The 16,091-nt window shown below is 38.7% G+C and overlaps 4 protein-coding genes across 15 annotated transcripts in view; 3 read left to right on the top strand and 1 right to left on the bottom strand.

Annotated features, from left to right (window-relative positions):
* Window positions 1-6,024, top strand: part of LOC135692343 (uncharacterized) — a 24,864-nt gene extending 18,840 nt beyond the window's left edge. For 6 of the 12 annotated variants that reach the window (XM_089112427.1, XM_089112463.1, XM_089112438.1 and 3 more), the window contains 3 exons: window positions 15-87; window positions 715-787; window positions 1,787-6,024. The gene's annotated coding sequence lies outside the window, so the exon portion shown is untranslated. Of the gene's footprint in view, window positions 1-14; window positions 564-714; window positions 788-1,275 lie in introns of all 12 variants that reach the window. The other 6 variants (XM_089112447.1, XM_089112458.1, XM_089112433.1 and 3 more) reach the window with 5 other exon arrangements.
* Window positions 1-16,091, top strand: part of LOC135692416 (monocarboxylate transporter 4) — a 64,009-nt gene that overhangs the window by 21,137 nt on the left and 26,781 nt on the right. The gene's annotated exons all lie outside the window — the stretch shown is intronic.
* LOC135695784 (uncharacterized) lies at window positions 1,405-9,347 on the bottom strand. The gene is made up of 7 exons (XM_089112425.1): window positions 8,205-9,347; window positions 7,758-7,847; window positions 7,486-7,560; window positions 6,600-6,647; window positions 4,775-4,922; window positions 3,474-4,331; window positions 1,405-3,061 (listed from the first exon to the last, which is right to left on the bottom strand). Exons 1-7 carry the CDS (start codon window positions 8,242-8,244, stop codon window positions 1,759-1,761), a joined length of 2,562 nt encoding a protein of 853 aa, XP_088968551.1. The 5' UTR covers window positions 8,245-9,347; the 3' UTR covers window positions 1,405-1,758.
* On the top strand, window positions 11,577-14,093 carry LOC148960521 (uncharacterized). Its single transcript, XM_089112044.1, has 2 exons — window positions 11,577-12,094; window positions 12,578-14,093. Exons 1-2 carry the CDS (start codon window positions 12,031-12,033, stop codon window positions 13,207-13,209), a joined length of 696 nt encoding a protein of 231 aa, XP_088968170.1. The 5' UTR covers window positions 11,577-12,030; the 3' UTR covers window positions 13,210-14,093.

Genomic DNA, 16,091 nt, shown 5'->3' on the forward strand with positions numbered 1-16,091 from the left:
GTTTGAAATTGTAGACACAGACTGAATCTCAATCTACCTAGCTGTTGCTGTGTGCCTAATCTAGAATTATGGTCAACCAATATTGTGGTAAGATTTTTTTCTATCTTTTAATTAGTTTCTATTCACTTTTGTAGTGTTTATGCATTTCTCTATATCTCCTAAGTAAATATCTCCTAATATGGGTACTTTAGTCCTTACCATGTTTGTTCTTAGAAGTCATTTTCTTCTTATACTGTTATCAATGATTAAGTTTATAAGATTTTGTTTTTGAGGTTCCTAATTTATATTCATAAATTGCTGCATTTTCTCTATAGATATAGATGCAAACATAATATGATCTTGATACAAAAGGGGTGGGATAACCATCCTTCTATATTGTATTCCCAATCTAATTTTAATTATGGGTTGCATTCTTTTATCAATGTGATTTGCACATACCGGGGCGACTAACATTGTGCCCCGCTATGATTACGATAAGCACCTATTTGACTTTTCTGAGCTTTTCCACATAGTGAATTTACTTGTAAACAGCCTTCTTTGTTCAATTCACAGATGCTCTATAGGTATTTTCCTTTAACCCCAGTTTAAATTAAATATAGTAGACATGATTTCAAACATAATCTGTCTTTTCTAGCTCAAGGAACATTAAATTATTGAGCATATTTCATTATTTCATGATTTCACTACACTAAAAAGACTTGTTTGAAATTGTAGACACAGACTGAATCTCAATCTACCTAGCTGTTGCTGTGTGCCTAATCTAGAATTATGGTCAACCAATATTGTGGTAAGATTTGTTTCTATCTTTTAATTTGTTTCTATCTTTTAATTAGTTTCTATTCACTTTTGTAGTGTTTATGCATTTCTCTATATCTCCTGAGTAAATATCTCCTAATATGGGTACTTTAGTCCTTACCATGTTTGTTCTTAGAAGTCATTTTCTTCTTATACTGTTATCAATGATTAAGTTTATAAGATTTTGTTTTTGAGGTTCCTAATTTATATTCATAAATTGCTGCATTTTCTCTATAGATATAGATGCAAACATAATATGATCTTGATACAAAAGGGGTGGGATAACCATCCTTCTATATTGTATTCCCAATCTAATTTTGATTATGGGTTGCATTCTTTTATCAATGTGATTTGCACATACCGGGGCGACTAACATTGTGCCCCGCTATGATTACGATAAGCACCTATTTGACTTTTCTGAGCTTTTCCACATAGTGAATTTACTTGTAAACAGCCTTCACATTCACAGATGCTCTATAGGTATTTTCCTTTAACCCCAGTTTAACATGATTTCAAACATAATCTGTCTATTCTAGATCAAGGAACACTAAATTAATACCACATTTGATGCATAAATTTGTAGTAATCAACCACTGCTTGACACACAAATTATAGCAAGAACTGTTTCATAATAACAGCTGATATTTAACATAATATCTAACATATATTTAACATAGTTCTATTTCAACAATTCAATTTTCTGTTACCTTTTTGGTTCTTTTGGTAAAAATACATCTTAATTAATTAGTTACGTCCCACAAAAATGAGCTTATACCAGATTGCTTGGCTTAACAGAAGTGTAAAGTTTGCAGAATTGAAAAGGCAAATTTCTGCAAGAAAGTTCTTAAACCCTAGGTTCATGTACCCTTGCTTAAGTGATGCTGACGACCATTAGTTCTGTTTAATAAAATGTCATTTTTGCAAATGATTATTTAATAATATGAATATTAATAAAATGATTTTTTACAAAATAATGTTCTCCTCTTTCCAGCTTTCCACTTGGCTGTCAGTAAAGAGCTTCTTCTCTTGGAAAATGTTTTCCAGTTCTTTGGAGTCAGACTTTGTCTTCAGAAGCCACTGCTCCAGGATATCTAGCGGATAGTTTAACAGTTTACACACGGCAAGCACCCGAATCTTCCAATACAACATCACAAACTGTTTACCTTGAGGATCGTCGAGTTTTTTTATCACAGCTCCCAAATTTGAAAAGACCTCCCAAAAACACGTGTTATGTTTGGAAGGATTCACATCTTTTAACTGCGGGGCCATTCTGGTTATCTCACCAACATTGCAAAGCTGGTAGAATCTCGTTCTACCTATGTTAAAGCTGTCGGATACGAATCTTTCCAGTTTTGCTGTGCTGCAGGCGTCTTTGTCTTGCGAGCAGCGTCTTAGATTGCAGAGGATAGCAGCAATGCTAATTTGAAAAGAAAAGAATTGAGGACAAGTTTTAAATAGAGACTTTACGTGACTAACCAAATCACACATCGGACAGTCTGGGATATCGCAAGCTGAACCTATGTTGTCTTTGATGGTTGGCTGGCTTTCATTAGGATTCGTGTACCTACACTGTCTTGTGCACCTGCACAAGACCTTAATATTTTGCGAGTCCAAGTAAGAGATCAGTGCTGTGTTTATCCTGGTTCTGTCGGTGTTATATATGAAGGCAGGCGATGAGCTGATTGCAGAGTTGGGACCAACTTTTGATAAAAAACTTGCAGCTTTCTCAAAGTGCAACTTCTGCAATGTCTCCCAATCATCCCTGTCAATGCCAAGCATTCGGGCAGCTTTGTTCAGCATTGCAAGTAGCTGCTCTTCCTCCGTCAAGGAAATCACCTTAGAAGCCTTTGAATCCTCCGGAATTGCTGCTTTTGCTGCTGTGGATGCCGTTGCCCCTGATGTAGAGGCTTCCCCTGATGTAGCTGGCATTGTACCTTCAGCTACAGGCAATGACGCTGCAGACGATGGCCGTGCCTTCCCCTTGGATTCAGCTGATTCCTTGAAGTGAGTCATCTTGGAAGTAAGCTTTGAGGAAAGCAGTTTTTCATTTTGTGAATTTTCTAATGGCCGGCCATCGCCCATCACTTCTTTGACAATTCGATCGGACATCAACTGCGAGCTTTGCTCGTCAGCCTCAGCTTCACCTTCACTAACATCTTCTTCGCTTGAAGGCAAGTGGCTTATACGTCTTTTCTGGACAAACTCGCTTAGCTCCCGGAGGGATTCTTTTCCGAGAGGTTTGAATTTAAGAAAATCTATACCATACCTAGGGAGAAATTAAGACTTTTTGTAACTAGCACTTTTTTAAATTCTGGAGATAATGGAGAAGGCTGCCATCCATCCGAAATGCGCTTTGCAAAATGAAATAACAAACATGGAATAACATTATAGTCAAGTCCAAATTATATAGTATTCAGCATAGGTAGGATGAAATTCAAGAAACGCAATACACTGATAATATCAAATGATTGTATTTTGAAAGCTAATCTTCATTTTTTGTTAGTAGTGCAGAACGAAAACTATACAGTATGTATGTTTATGACAAGAAAACAGCGTTAGGTAGAATGAGATTAACATGAATAGAGTGTTCATAATAACATAAAGCTATGGAGATTTCACGCTAAAAATTTCATTTTTCTTTTCTAGACATTTTCCAGCCCTGATGAAGTTGCACTCACCGGTACATAGCTTCCTGAAGACGTACATTACTCCTTCCAAGTGCCTGTTTGATGTTGATAGATGACAACCTGCTGTACGCCAGCTCCGTGACTGTAAGGCCTGTTTTCTCAATTACATCTTGGGAACAGAGGGACAAGACGTCTTCCTTGGCAAATTTCCGAAGCATCGCATTTGTTACCTTGCTAGTGCATGTGACATTTGTCTCTGTAAAACCCCCATGCTTGGCCTTGATGAGCCGGCGTGGAAATCCGTGTGTTAACTGGACACTTACATCTGACCAAGATGGTGCCCCCCATATCATAACATTGTCAAATAGGTCTACCCGTGCGCATTGGAGACATTGATCATATTCGAGAATACCAGTTACCAGAGGCTCCATCTGGTCTGTCGGCTTGCCTGATTTGAGGAAAATCTCCCACTTGTTAAGAGATTTCCTCGCATCATCAACAGACTGCTCGTCAGCAGTGTCTCTTGTTGCGTCGAGAAAGCAAGAGTAATCTTGCTTCCAGCATCGGATGCTTGCATTTAACTGCTCACAACTTTTGAATGTGTGTGCCTTTGGGTGCGCAGCCGTAGGCCGTTTGTTGTTTCCTTGCAGCCTGCACGGTAACTGCAGTGTGTCATAGACCCGCTTCTTGAAATCGAATTCTAGTGGCCCCATCACCGTTGGTTGCGTGGAAAATGCAGCAGGAAAGAAGTCATCGTGTGCTCGAGTGTCTCCAGAAATTATACCAGCGTCGCTGTCGCTTTCATTTGGACTGTCAGAGTGACTGTCTACTTGCATGTTATGCTTCTCCTGCAGGTCTTTGACAAAGGCAAGGGCTTCTTCATGCTCGATACCAGCCTCGTTCATCATGCTGCAAAGACAGACCGAGTTTTAAGGTTATCAATCATAACTTTGTCATGTTTTTGAACTGTGTTTTTGATTCGAAAAACTAAACAGAAAATTGATAGTGCCCTTATCCCCTGTCGAAGTTCTATTGCTTTGAACAATGGGAAATTTCCCTTAGATTAGATCAGATTAGAGATTCCCCTCTTCCTGCTCCCCTCCCAACCCCTCTCCTCTTATCACTAGGTATGAAGCTTGTTGCTAAATATGCTGCCAAGAGACCATTGATGCAATCATAGGCATATGATAGGGAACGACACATACAGATGGGTGTGCAGGTTTATAGTAATTCTTTTATAGGAAGGGTTGCTCAATTCTCTTAACGAAAGGTGGACTAAGCTAGAATCACTGTTCAAATGTAGCTATCTGTTTGCGCACCCCAAATTATTAGGAAAAAGTTGTTAATGTCACCTTGTTTCTGGCAGCTCCTCCAGCGACATTGCCGTGTCCGTTATAAAACTAGGGTGGCTGTTACAACTGTCATCCTCCTCGTCGTCGCTCATAGCACTGTCATGTGCTGCTTGTGCTATTATAAATGATGAGGCTTTGGACTTCTTTTCTAAAAAGAGGTTATATCCATGATTATGTACAGACCTACATACAAATAATCACTTTAGGTGGTGTAGATTTTTGATTTGAATAGTTCTTCTCTTTGTTCTCTAACTGTGACTGGCCTCCTGTTCAGTAGCACAAGATTTAGCTACGTGTTATTGATCAGGTCTTTAAATGACTTTGTAGATATTTCATATAAAAGTCGTTAAAAATGTTGCATTTTACGTTGAAATGTTGATAACGTTTTGATTAAAGTTTAAAAATGATTTTTGTAGAATATATTAGTAAACAATCTTTGCAAGGTATCTGTTCATTGTTGAAAAGTCTTTTTGAAAAGAGGGGAGGGCGGGGGGAGGGCTTTTTCAAGCGTACCCAGGCGACTGGCAATATAGGGCTTTATAGCTGATTTACTTACTTGAAAAACTCGCCATAAATATACATATCATATGTTTGTATAGATAAACTTGCACTTGAAATTAAATAAGTAAGTTTCAATTTGTTTTGGCAGTCGTCAATGAACAAATGTAGGTATATATTTATATATATAGATATGTGCCTGCTTTAAGAATTTAATGATGATAATAAAAAAATATTCACGTCTACATTTGACTGATAAAAGCAGACCCAGCTTAGCCATGTTGATAGCGTTTTGCTTAAAGTTTAAGAGTGATTTTTGTAGAATACATTGGTAAACAATCCTTGCAAGGTATCTGTTCATTGTTGAAAAGTCTTTTTGAAAAGAGGGGAGGGCGGGGGGAGGGCTTTTTCAAGCGTACCCAGGCGACTGGCAATATAGGGCTTTATAGCTGATTTACTTACTTGAAAAACTCGCCATAAATATACATATCATATGTTTGTATAGATAAACTTGCACTTGAAATTAAATAAGTAAGTTTCAATTTGTTTTGGCAGTCGTCAATGAACAAATGTAGGTATATATTTATATATATAGATATGTGCCTGCTTTAAGAATTTAATGATGATAATAAAAAAATATTCACGTCTACATTTGACTGATAAAAGCAGACCCAGCTTAGCCATGTTGATAGCGTTTTGCTTAAAGTTTAAGAGTGATTTTTGTAGAATACATTGGTAAACAATCCTTGCAAGGTATCTGTTCATTGTTGAAAAGTCTTTTTGAAAAGAGGGGAGGGCGGGGGGAGGGCTTTTTCAAGCGTACCCAGGCGACTGGCAATATAGGGCTTTATAGCTGATTTACTTACTTGAAAAACTCGCCATAAATATACATATCATATGTTTGTATAGATAAACTTGCACTTGAAATTAAATAAGTAAGTTTCAATTTGTTTTGGCAGTCGTCAATGAACAAATGTAGGTATATATTTATATATATAGATATGTGCCTGCTTTAAGAATTTAATGATGATAATAAAAAAATATTCACGTCTACATTTGACTGATAAAAGCAGACCCAGCTTAGCCATGTTGATAGCGTTTTGCTTAAAGTTTAAGAATGATTTTTGTAGAATACATTGGTAAACAATCCTTGCAAGGTATCTGTTCATTGTTGAAAAGTCTTTTTGAAAAGAAGGGAGGGCGGCGGGGGGGGGGGGGGGGGGGTAGGCTATTTTGTGTTAAAGAGTTGAATGCTAAGCAGCCTTTGACATCAGGTAGGTGGACAGTAATAATGTTTGAAAATTATAAGAAGGGAGACTCCACTTACTTTTGGGCTTAACACTTTCGTCGCAGTCGACTGCCGACCTCTGCTCAACTAGAAGAAATTTGAAAGAAAATTATTAGATACATAGCAAACTAAAAGATTTCACGGCGAGAATGTTATAATACGTCACCGAAATAGAGATCCGTTTGCAAATATAAATGAATTTTCAATACGGAAAGGAAGGTTGCTTTAGTAAAATTTGCTTGAAAAACTGCACTTTGCAGGGTAATGGAAGCATCGATATACAGATGTGACATGAGTCTCAGGAAAGGAGGGTCCCTTATTATCATAAAGATGGATGTTTTGAAATTTATGCCATTTATGCAACTAAGCAACTTCAGTTAAACCTACAGCTACCCCCCCCCCCCCCCCAAAAAAAGAAGGCGTGCCTCGCAACGGCCTTTGTCCCTTCCTAACCTAAGCAATAATCCCAAAATGCTTTAAAATTGATAACAGTGGCATAAATAAATCTCTATTCACTGAAACGACCATTATTAATTAGTAAAGCCTTGTTAAAGTTACGCAGCACAGATATGATTTTTTGTAGCCAGGTTGTTAAGAGCAAGTCACATTTTAAAAAAGATTCTCTAAAAAACATGATTCTGTCGTGCAGGTACTAGTGAATGCTGCCTAGCAGTCTCTTTAATAAGAAAAATTACTGTCTATTATAAATATTTTCAGCTTTGATATATTTAAAAAAAAAATTAGCTTAAAGATAAGTGTCAGCTTTTTCAGTCTTTATCGAGGTAGTGATATGGTTTCAATCACAACGGACAGAGCACAAAAATCAGGCGAGCCAAGTCTAAAATTGGATGTTCATAAAATTGGATGATTCTGAGCATGAATGTATCTATATACTATATTATTATAAATGAAAGAGGGCATTTACTTGGCGTAATCTGGAGTATTTCGTCCGCCATGATCTGCGTATTCTCCTCGTCGGCAATTTCATCGAAGAAATCCACTATAAGAAATCCAAAAAGTAAATGGTTAGATTCACGGAAAAAAGACGGTGTAGAAATTTTATAATAACTAGAAATACAACAAGACACCAGAAGGGGGTTTGTTCTTTTTAATTCTCGATTCTTCTCGGTCGGCGTGAACATTGATATATTAAAATAAAATTCTGACGATTGAAAAAATGTGCTGAGAGTTTCTTACTTTGGGGCGGGGGGATCTCATCTTCTACGATCTGCGTATCGTCTTCTTCGTCTTCCATTGCATCACGCTGCACCCCAAATTTCTGCTCCACTAAAATAGATTCCAAAAAGTAGAATGTAAGTTACGCAGAAAAAACTGATTCCCTACAGTAGCTGAAATCATTTGAAATAAAACAAGGCACTAACTAGAAAGCGGTTTGTTTCAACAGTGGCTGAGCTCTTACTAATTTGGCTGGGGGCAGGGCTTGGAAAGTTGGTCCTTATCAATAAATTTGGGGGCTGACTCGAATAAATTAATTTAACGAAAATAAATGAATTTGTTTTGATAATTGATTAATAGATCAATGATGGTCTCATCAGTGTTCTAGGAAAACAATATTTTTTTACCAAAAGCACCAAATAGATTTCAGAACAAAAAGCAGAAACAAGTGAACTGCAATGTACTCACCATCTTCATTATATTCCTGGTCCATCTTGACTTCGCTCATGACTTCTCATGAAAACTGATTTTTTGCATTCGAGGACCCCTTTTTATGGAAAACGTAGCATCAGATTGCGTGGTATTGTTTTCGTTTACAATACTCCTCCTACTTCAATACTAGTTGATGCCTGTCAACAATCACATACCAAACCATTGTCTACACAGGGTTAATTAGTTTTGGAAACTGCTGTGCAGCGTGGGTCGAAGATACGAAACATGGTTGCTATTTGGTTGTTTAGGATTGATTCTAGCGACAAAGTAAGTGAACAAATGTATTTTTTGCTATTACGTATTTCTCTGTGACACCTACGTTTCCAAAACCGTCTCCCCCACCCTAGAAACACACAACAAAACACTTGCAACTAGGGTTTATCGTCGATTCATGCAAACCTCCCTCCCTCACGAGCATTGTCATGCAAACAGTTTAGGCTATCCTCAGACTATTTTATTCCCGAAGGAATAAAAAACATCCCACCCTCTCCCCTTCCAGGTTCTTAAAAAGGCACCATTTCCCAATTCTACACTGAATTTCCACCAAATTGACTGAATTTTCAAACCTGTCCCGTTTTTGGGTTTAATTCTCAAGGCAACTCGCAACGTGCCTTCCTCAAGTTCACTCTCCAGAACAACAAGCGCGACCCCTCCACCCCGTTCTTAAACAATGAATAACTCAAAATTTAGGTCCTAATTGCAAATTCCCCAACTGTGCCAGGCCTTCTTATCAGTTAAACTAGCCTTTTACGTGAAAAACCCGAAATTTTTATTTTCAACATTTTACACACAGCAGTGACACTTTGAAATTTTTCTCAAATCGCAGCAGCCTGAAAACTCAAACGGTTTCCTGTTGCATGGCACTGCTTCAACAATAAAGCCCCAAAATCTTTCAAAAAGACACCATTTCCCAATTCTACACTAAATTGCCACCAAATTGACTGAATTTTCAAACCTGTCCCGTTTTTGGGTTTAATTCTCAAGGCAACTCGCGACGTGCCTTCCTCAAGTTCACTCTCCAGAACAACAAGCGCGACCCCTCCACCCCGTTCTTAAACAATGAATAACTCAAAATTTAGGTCCTAATTGCAAATTCCCCAACTGTGCCAGGCCTTCTTATCAGTTAAACTAGCCTTTTACGTGAAAAACCCGAAATTTTTATTTTCAACATTTTACACACAGTAGTGACACTTTGAAATTTTTCTCAAATCGCAGCAGCCTGAAAAATCAAACGGTTTCCTGTTGCATGGCACTGCTTCAACAATAAAGCCCCAAAAACTTTCAAAAAGACACCATTTCCCAATTCTACACTAAATTGCCACCAAATTGACTGAATTTTCAAACCTGTCCCGTTTTTGGGTTTAATTCTCAAGGCAACTCGCAACGTGCCTTCCTCAAGTTCACTCTCCAGAACAACAAGCGCGACCCCTCCACCCCGTTCTTAAACAATGAATAACTCAAAATTTAGGTCCTAATTGCAAATTCCCCAACTGTGCCAGGCCTTCTTATCAGTTAAACTAGCCTTTTACGTGAAAAACCCGAAATTTTTATTTTCAACATTTTACACACAGCAGTGACACTTTGAAATTTTTCTCAAATCGCAGCAGCCTGAAAACTCAAACGGTTTCCTGTTGCATGGCACTGCTTCAACAATAAAGCCCCAAAATCTTTCAAAAAGACACCATTTCCCAATTCTACACTAAATTGCCACCAAATTGACTGAATTTTCAAACCTGTCCCGTTTTTGGGTTTAATTCTCAAGGCAACTCGCGACGTGCCTTCCTCAAGTTCACTCTCCAGAACAACAAGCGCGACCCCTCCACCCCGTTCTTAAACAATGAATAACTCAAAATTTAGGTCCTAATTGCAAATTCCCCAACTGTGCCAGGCCTTGTTATCAGTTAAACTAGCCTTTTACGTGAAAAACCCGAAATTTTTATTTTCAACATTTTACACACAGCAGTGACACTTTGAAATTTTTCTCAAATCGCAGCAGCCTGAAAAATCAAACGGTTTCCTGTTGCATGGCACTGCTTCAACAATAAAGCCCCAAAAACTTTCAAAAAGACACCATTTCCCAATTCTACACTGAATTTCCACCAAATTGACTGAATTTTCAAACCTGTCCCGTTTTTGGGTTTAATTCTCAAGGCAACTCGCAACGTGCCTTCCTCAAGTTCACTCTCCAGAACAACAAGCGCGACCCCTCCACCCCGTTCTTAAACAATGAATAACTCAAAATTTAGGTCCTAATTGCAAATTCCCCAACTGTGCCAGGCCTTCTTATCAGTTAAACTAGCCTTTTACGTGAAAAACCCGAAATTTTTATTTTCAACATTTTACACACAGCAGTGACACTTTGAAATTTTTCTCAAATCGCAGCAGCCTGAAAACTCAAACGGTTTCCTGTTGCATGGCACTGCTTCAACAATAAAGCCCCAAAATCTTTCAAAAAGACACCATTTCCCAATTCTACACTAAATTGCCACCAAATTGACTGAATTTTCAAACCTGTCCCGTTTTTGGGTTTAATTCTCAAGGCAACTCGCGACGTGCCTTCCTCAAGTTCACTCTCCAGAACAACAAGCGCGACCCCTCCACCCCGTTCTTAAACAATGAATAACTCAAAATTTAGGTTGTTTGTTTGAAACCATACAAATAACAAGCTCAGCTTGTCAGAAAACTAAGAAAAAATGGTGTAATACCAACCGCAGCCCTGCTGTACCGGGCGCTGTCCCACAGTCTTGTGCCGAACGAAACCTGGGAGCCAGTATGCTATTGAAGTACTGTACCCGCATTAAAGGGGCGTGTTTCAGCATAGGCATTCTATACTGTTTATTCTCTTTCATACAGAGTGTTATATATGTACACAAACATATCAATATATCTATACATATATATACACATCTGTATGATATATTTTGTGATTATGAGTCCTTGCTAGCTCCTCAGCTAATCCACCAGGCAGAGCATTTCGGGGCTTATGATCAGTATGCTCTTTTACACCTGGGTGCCCCCTCACCCCTGCGTCCAGGGATGATGCCAGCAAAGGTGTGTTAATATGTTGTAGCAGTGTATATAAAATATGTATATTGTAGCCATAGAGGCATGTATCATCCTTTGAATGTAGAAGTATGTTGCATATATAGACAAATGGTTATAAAATTGGGATATCTTGTTTATGCAGATAAATCGCGAATAGAAAAAGCATTGGAGTCTGGTGTGACATAATAGTAATGTTGATGGTGTTGTACTCATAATCACAAAATATATCATACAGATGTGTATATATATGTATAGATATATTGATATGTTTGTGTACATATATAACACTCTGTATGAAAGAGAATAAACAGTATAGAATGCCTATGCTGAAACACGCCCCTTCAATGCGGGTACAGTACTTCAATAGCATACTGGCTCCCAGGTTTCGTTCGGCACAAGACTGTGGGACAGCGCCCGGTACAGCAGGGCTGCGGTTGGTATTACACCATTTTTTCTTAGTTTTCTGACAAGCTGAGCTTGTTATTTGTATGGTTTCAAACAAACATTGCTACGTTGGTGGAACCCAAGATCTCCGCGGGAGAACGCTTCAGGCTTGTCTACTGCGGCGCCCTCATCGGTCATGTTTGCTGTTCGTACATCATCACTGTGGATGCCTGACATGACGATAACCACAAGACCTCTCAATCATATGCTCCACAAATAGGCATACAACAGCCCCTGAGCTTCACTCTCGCTCAAATCTACGCCTGCGCTTGTTGATATAACACAAGACTATCCACAAAATCAGCACGTCATAATGGCCAGCAATTACCTTTCAAACGACAAAGAAGACACACGCGATTCATCCACCACCAAGAAAGGTACTACATTTCTACTTTACAAATTACAAATTATCCACACCTATAATGTTCGTTCTCCTCACATGGTTTAGCACTCTATACAAGTATTTCATATGATACTCGTTACATATATAGCCAAAATTCATGTTTTTATCAATATATACCAGAATTCGCAAAGCATACACCGGTCGGTGCACATATAAACATGTACATATAAAGCAAACGCAATGTACACATAGGAAAATATATCTTTGTATCTACATATCTATGATATTGGTACATCGTGCAACCTATGAAACATCACACGACCCACCTTTATGGTACGGGAACGACTACATAGGTTTAGTTGTCCAGAAAATTATCGAGAACAAAAAGCTTTGTATACATATCATCCAAATGGTGAAACCTATATACAAATATTCATATGTGTGTATATGTTTCTGTATATATAGAGTAATATCACACAACACATCTCACAACATTGCTATACCTATACTTGCACAGATAACACAAAAGAACTTCTGGACATGGTGCTGGAAACCACCAGCGAGGAGGAACCTCTTGAATGTGGCCAACGCACACCCGAAAACACCAGGCATGGCCTCTCTGGTTACAAAATACCGAAGAAAAAACAACAGTCCTCCGCCCCTCTCAGAAAGAGGTCCGAAAAAACACACTCCACCAGCCAGCACAACAGTGGGACATATCAAGAGCAGAACAGCAAATTGACTGCCCTTATATCCAACAGCCTGGCGAGTAGCTTCTACCACCAGGACAAATCTGAAGAATTTCAGAGACACGCAGAGAAAGGTCGATATCCGACTTTTCTCTACCCGGAGGTCAACGTCCGATACAGAAACGATTTCTCGTCGGATTTACAAAAACAAGTGGCAGAGGCCTGTTGCACGTTCGCCAGGACCATGTGCAACATACTGGCCTCCCATCACGAATCAATGAGGTCATCGCAAGATGATCTCACACAAAACTACATAAACATGGCCAGAAAAAGATATCCCGGTGCATACGCTGGTATTGTATCGGGGGCAGAAACCCTGGCCATGGATAAACACATAAGATACAAAGGAACCAGAGAGGTCTCAACAACAGGCAATAAGCGGAAACGCGAACGGCGTTGAACAATTTTGAACTCATAATTATACATATAACTTTAACAATATACATAACAAAATTTTTTTATCTTATTTTACAACTATACTATCAAACCTCATTTACATTGTCTTCTATTGTTCTCGCTGCATACAGGATCCGAGGGTACACGTATATTCACGAATCAACATACCAAAACACGCCTTAGAAAGATCTTAGGCCAAAATAGAAAACATCGCGTGAAAGCGAAAACACAAAAATCATCAACACGCAAATACCTTTTAAACAAAATACAACAATCTCACAACGTGCGATACAGCAATATTGTCAATCTCAGTGATTTGAAACTTAATTCGTTACAAGAAAAGGTTTTAAACAAAGGCTTAAACTTCGTTGTCACACCGAAAAGTGTAAATATACATACAACATTACAATCATTTAATGAATTCAGAAGAAAAATGCTCCTACAAGTCCACTTCAAGGACACCAAAAGTGATACAACTGCCTCTCCATTTAGGGGGAAATCGAGTTGGGAACCTGAATCTGTTCGAAACCCCAACATTTACAAGTATCTTGATAACGTACACTCAGACATTTTAAACCTATACACACAAAACTACTACAACCCTCTAAATATTTCAAAAGAGGAGCAAGAGGCCATTCGTAGCCTAAAACAAATAGACAATATTTCAATAAAAAAAGCCGACAAAGGAGGCAAAATTGTACTATGGCCTAAAGACATGTATTTACGCGAGGCCACAAAACAACTTGATGATGCAAACTTTTACAAAGAACATCCAGTAGATCATACAATCGAAACATCCGCCGAGATTACAACTTTTTTAACACATCTCCTCCACAACTACCGTATTGATGAAACACTTTTCGAATATCTTAAACCTAACACGAAGGTTCGAACACCGGTATTCTATTTGTTACCAAAAATTCACAAGGAGGGCATCCCAGGGAGGCCTATACTGTCGGGTTGCGGCTCCCCTACGGAGAAACTCTCGTCATATCTTTATCACTATCTTAGACCGATAGTCGAGGAAAGTGCCTCATATATAAAAGACACCACTCATTTTTTACAACAAATATTCGAAATACACACTAGCATTCCACCAAACTCGTGGCTGGTTACGCTAGACGTCAAATCTCTATACACCAACATCCCCCAGGACGAGGGGATCGAGGCATGCCTCGAGGCCATCCGGAATTATTATGGGGACACCCCGCCAATGCGTACAAGTTACATCAAACAAATGATGGTATTCATACTTAAACACAACTATTTTACCTTTAATGGTAGATTTTATCAACAAATTCAGGGCACTGCAATGGGGAGCCCCTTCGCTCCCAACTATGCCAACATATTTATGACAACTATAGAACAACATATTTTACAAAATGCCCCAATGGGGCGTACTCCAATGTTTTGGAAAAGATTCATCGACGATATAATTTTCATTTGGCCACACACCCTTGAGGGCCTACAAAATTTTATACAATACACCAACACCGTCCACAAAACAATAAAGTTTGAAGCAAATTATTCCAATTCAAATATACACTTCTTGGATACAACAATAAACTTACACAAAGAGGGGGGAATTACCACCTCACTCTACCAAAAACCAACAGACACTTGCAATCTCTTACACGGTGATTCCTTCCACCCATGGAGTTGTAAAACTGGAATCATTTACAGCCAGGCCTTACGTTACAGAAGAGTTATCACAAGTGACGAAGAGCTATATTCAAAATTACAGGAATTAAAAAACAACCTCATCATAAGGGGATATCAGATCAATGATATAAATGAACAGTTCAATAAGGTCATTAGACTATCGCAATCGCAGCTACTTGAATCTAAACAAATAAATGACGGCAGTTTCTCCACACCGAAAGGCTCTGTTTTACCCTTCATTATACCCTATGACAACCGCACCATTCACATCCGTGAAATTCTCAAAAAACACTGGTATATTATAACAAAGGATAAAGAATTACAAAACATATGGTCAAAAACCCCCATTCTCGCCTTACAAAGGCACAACAACCTTGGAGATTGGTTAACTCATACTAAATTTTGAGCATCATATGACATTGTAAGATGCCTCGATACCACACCATCAACATTACTATTATGTCACACCAGACTCCAATGCTTTTTCTATTCGCGATTTATCTGCATAAACAAGATATCCCAATTTTATAACCATTTGTCTATATATGCAACATACTTCTACATTCAAAGGATGATACATGCCTCTATGGCTACAATATACATATTTTATATACACTGCTACAACATATTAACACACCTTTGCTGGCATCATCCCTGGACGCAGGGGTGAGGGGGCACCCAGGTGTAAAAGAGCATACTGATCATAAGCCCCGAAATGCTCTGCCTGGTGGATTAGCTGAGGAGCTAGCAAGGACTCATAATCACAAAATATATCATACAGATGTGTATATATATGTATAGATATATTGATATGTTTGTGTACATATATAACACTCTGTATGAAAGAGAATAAACAGTATAGAATGCCTATGCTGAAACACGCCCCTTCAATGCGGGTACAGTACTTCAATAGCATACTGGCTCCCAGGTTTCGTTCGGCACAAGACTGTGGGACAGCGCCCGGTACAGCAGGGCTGCGGTTGGTATTACACCATTTTTTCTTAGTTTTCTGACAAGCTGAGCTTGTTATTTGTATGGTTTCAAACAAACATTGCTACGTTGGTGGAACCCAAGATCTCCGCGGGAGAACGCTTCAGGCTTGTCTACTGCGGCGCCCTCATCGGTCATGTTTGCTGTTCGTACATCATCACTGTGGATGCCTGACATGACGATAACCACAAGACCTCTCAATCATATGCTCCACAAATAGGCATACAACAGCCC

This window comes from Rhopilema esculentum, chromosome 3 (assembly GCF_057945365.1).
Source record: "Rhopilema esculentum isolate cy_ngs chromosome 3, ASM5794536v1, whole genome shotgun sequence".
Lineage (NCBI taxonomy): Eukaryota > Metazoa > Cnidaria > Scyphozoa > Rhizostomeae > Rhizostomatidae > Rhopilema > Rhopilema esculentum.

Coding starts and splice junctions, on each gene's coding strand:
- LOC135695784 (XM_089112425.1), bottom strand. CDS start 8,244: ATGAGCGAAGTCAAGATGGACCAGGAATATAATGAAGATG. Junction 7,848..8,204: donor CCAGGAATATAATGAAGATG/GTGAGTACATTG, acceptor AATCTATTTTAG/TGGAGCAGAAATTTGGGGTG. Junction 4,332..4,774: donor GAGGAGCTGCCAGAAACAAG/GTGACATTAACA, acceptor CTGTCTTTGCAG/CATGATGAACGAGGCTGGTA.
- LOC148960521 (XM_089112044.1), top strand. CDS start 12,031: ATGGCCAGCAATTACCTTTCAAACGACAAAGAAGACACACGCGATTCA. Junction 12,095..12,577: donor TTCATCCACCACCAAGAAAG/GTACTACATTTC, acceptor ATACTTGCACAG/ATAACACAAAAGAACTTCTG.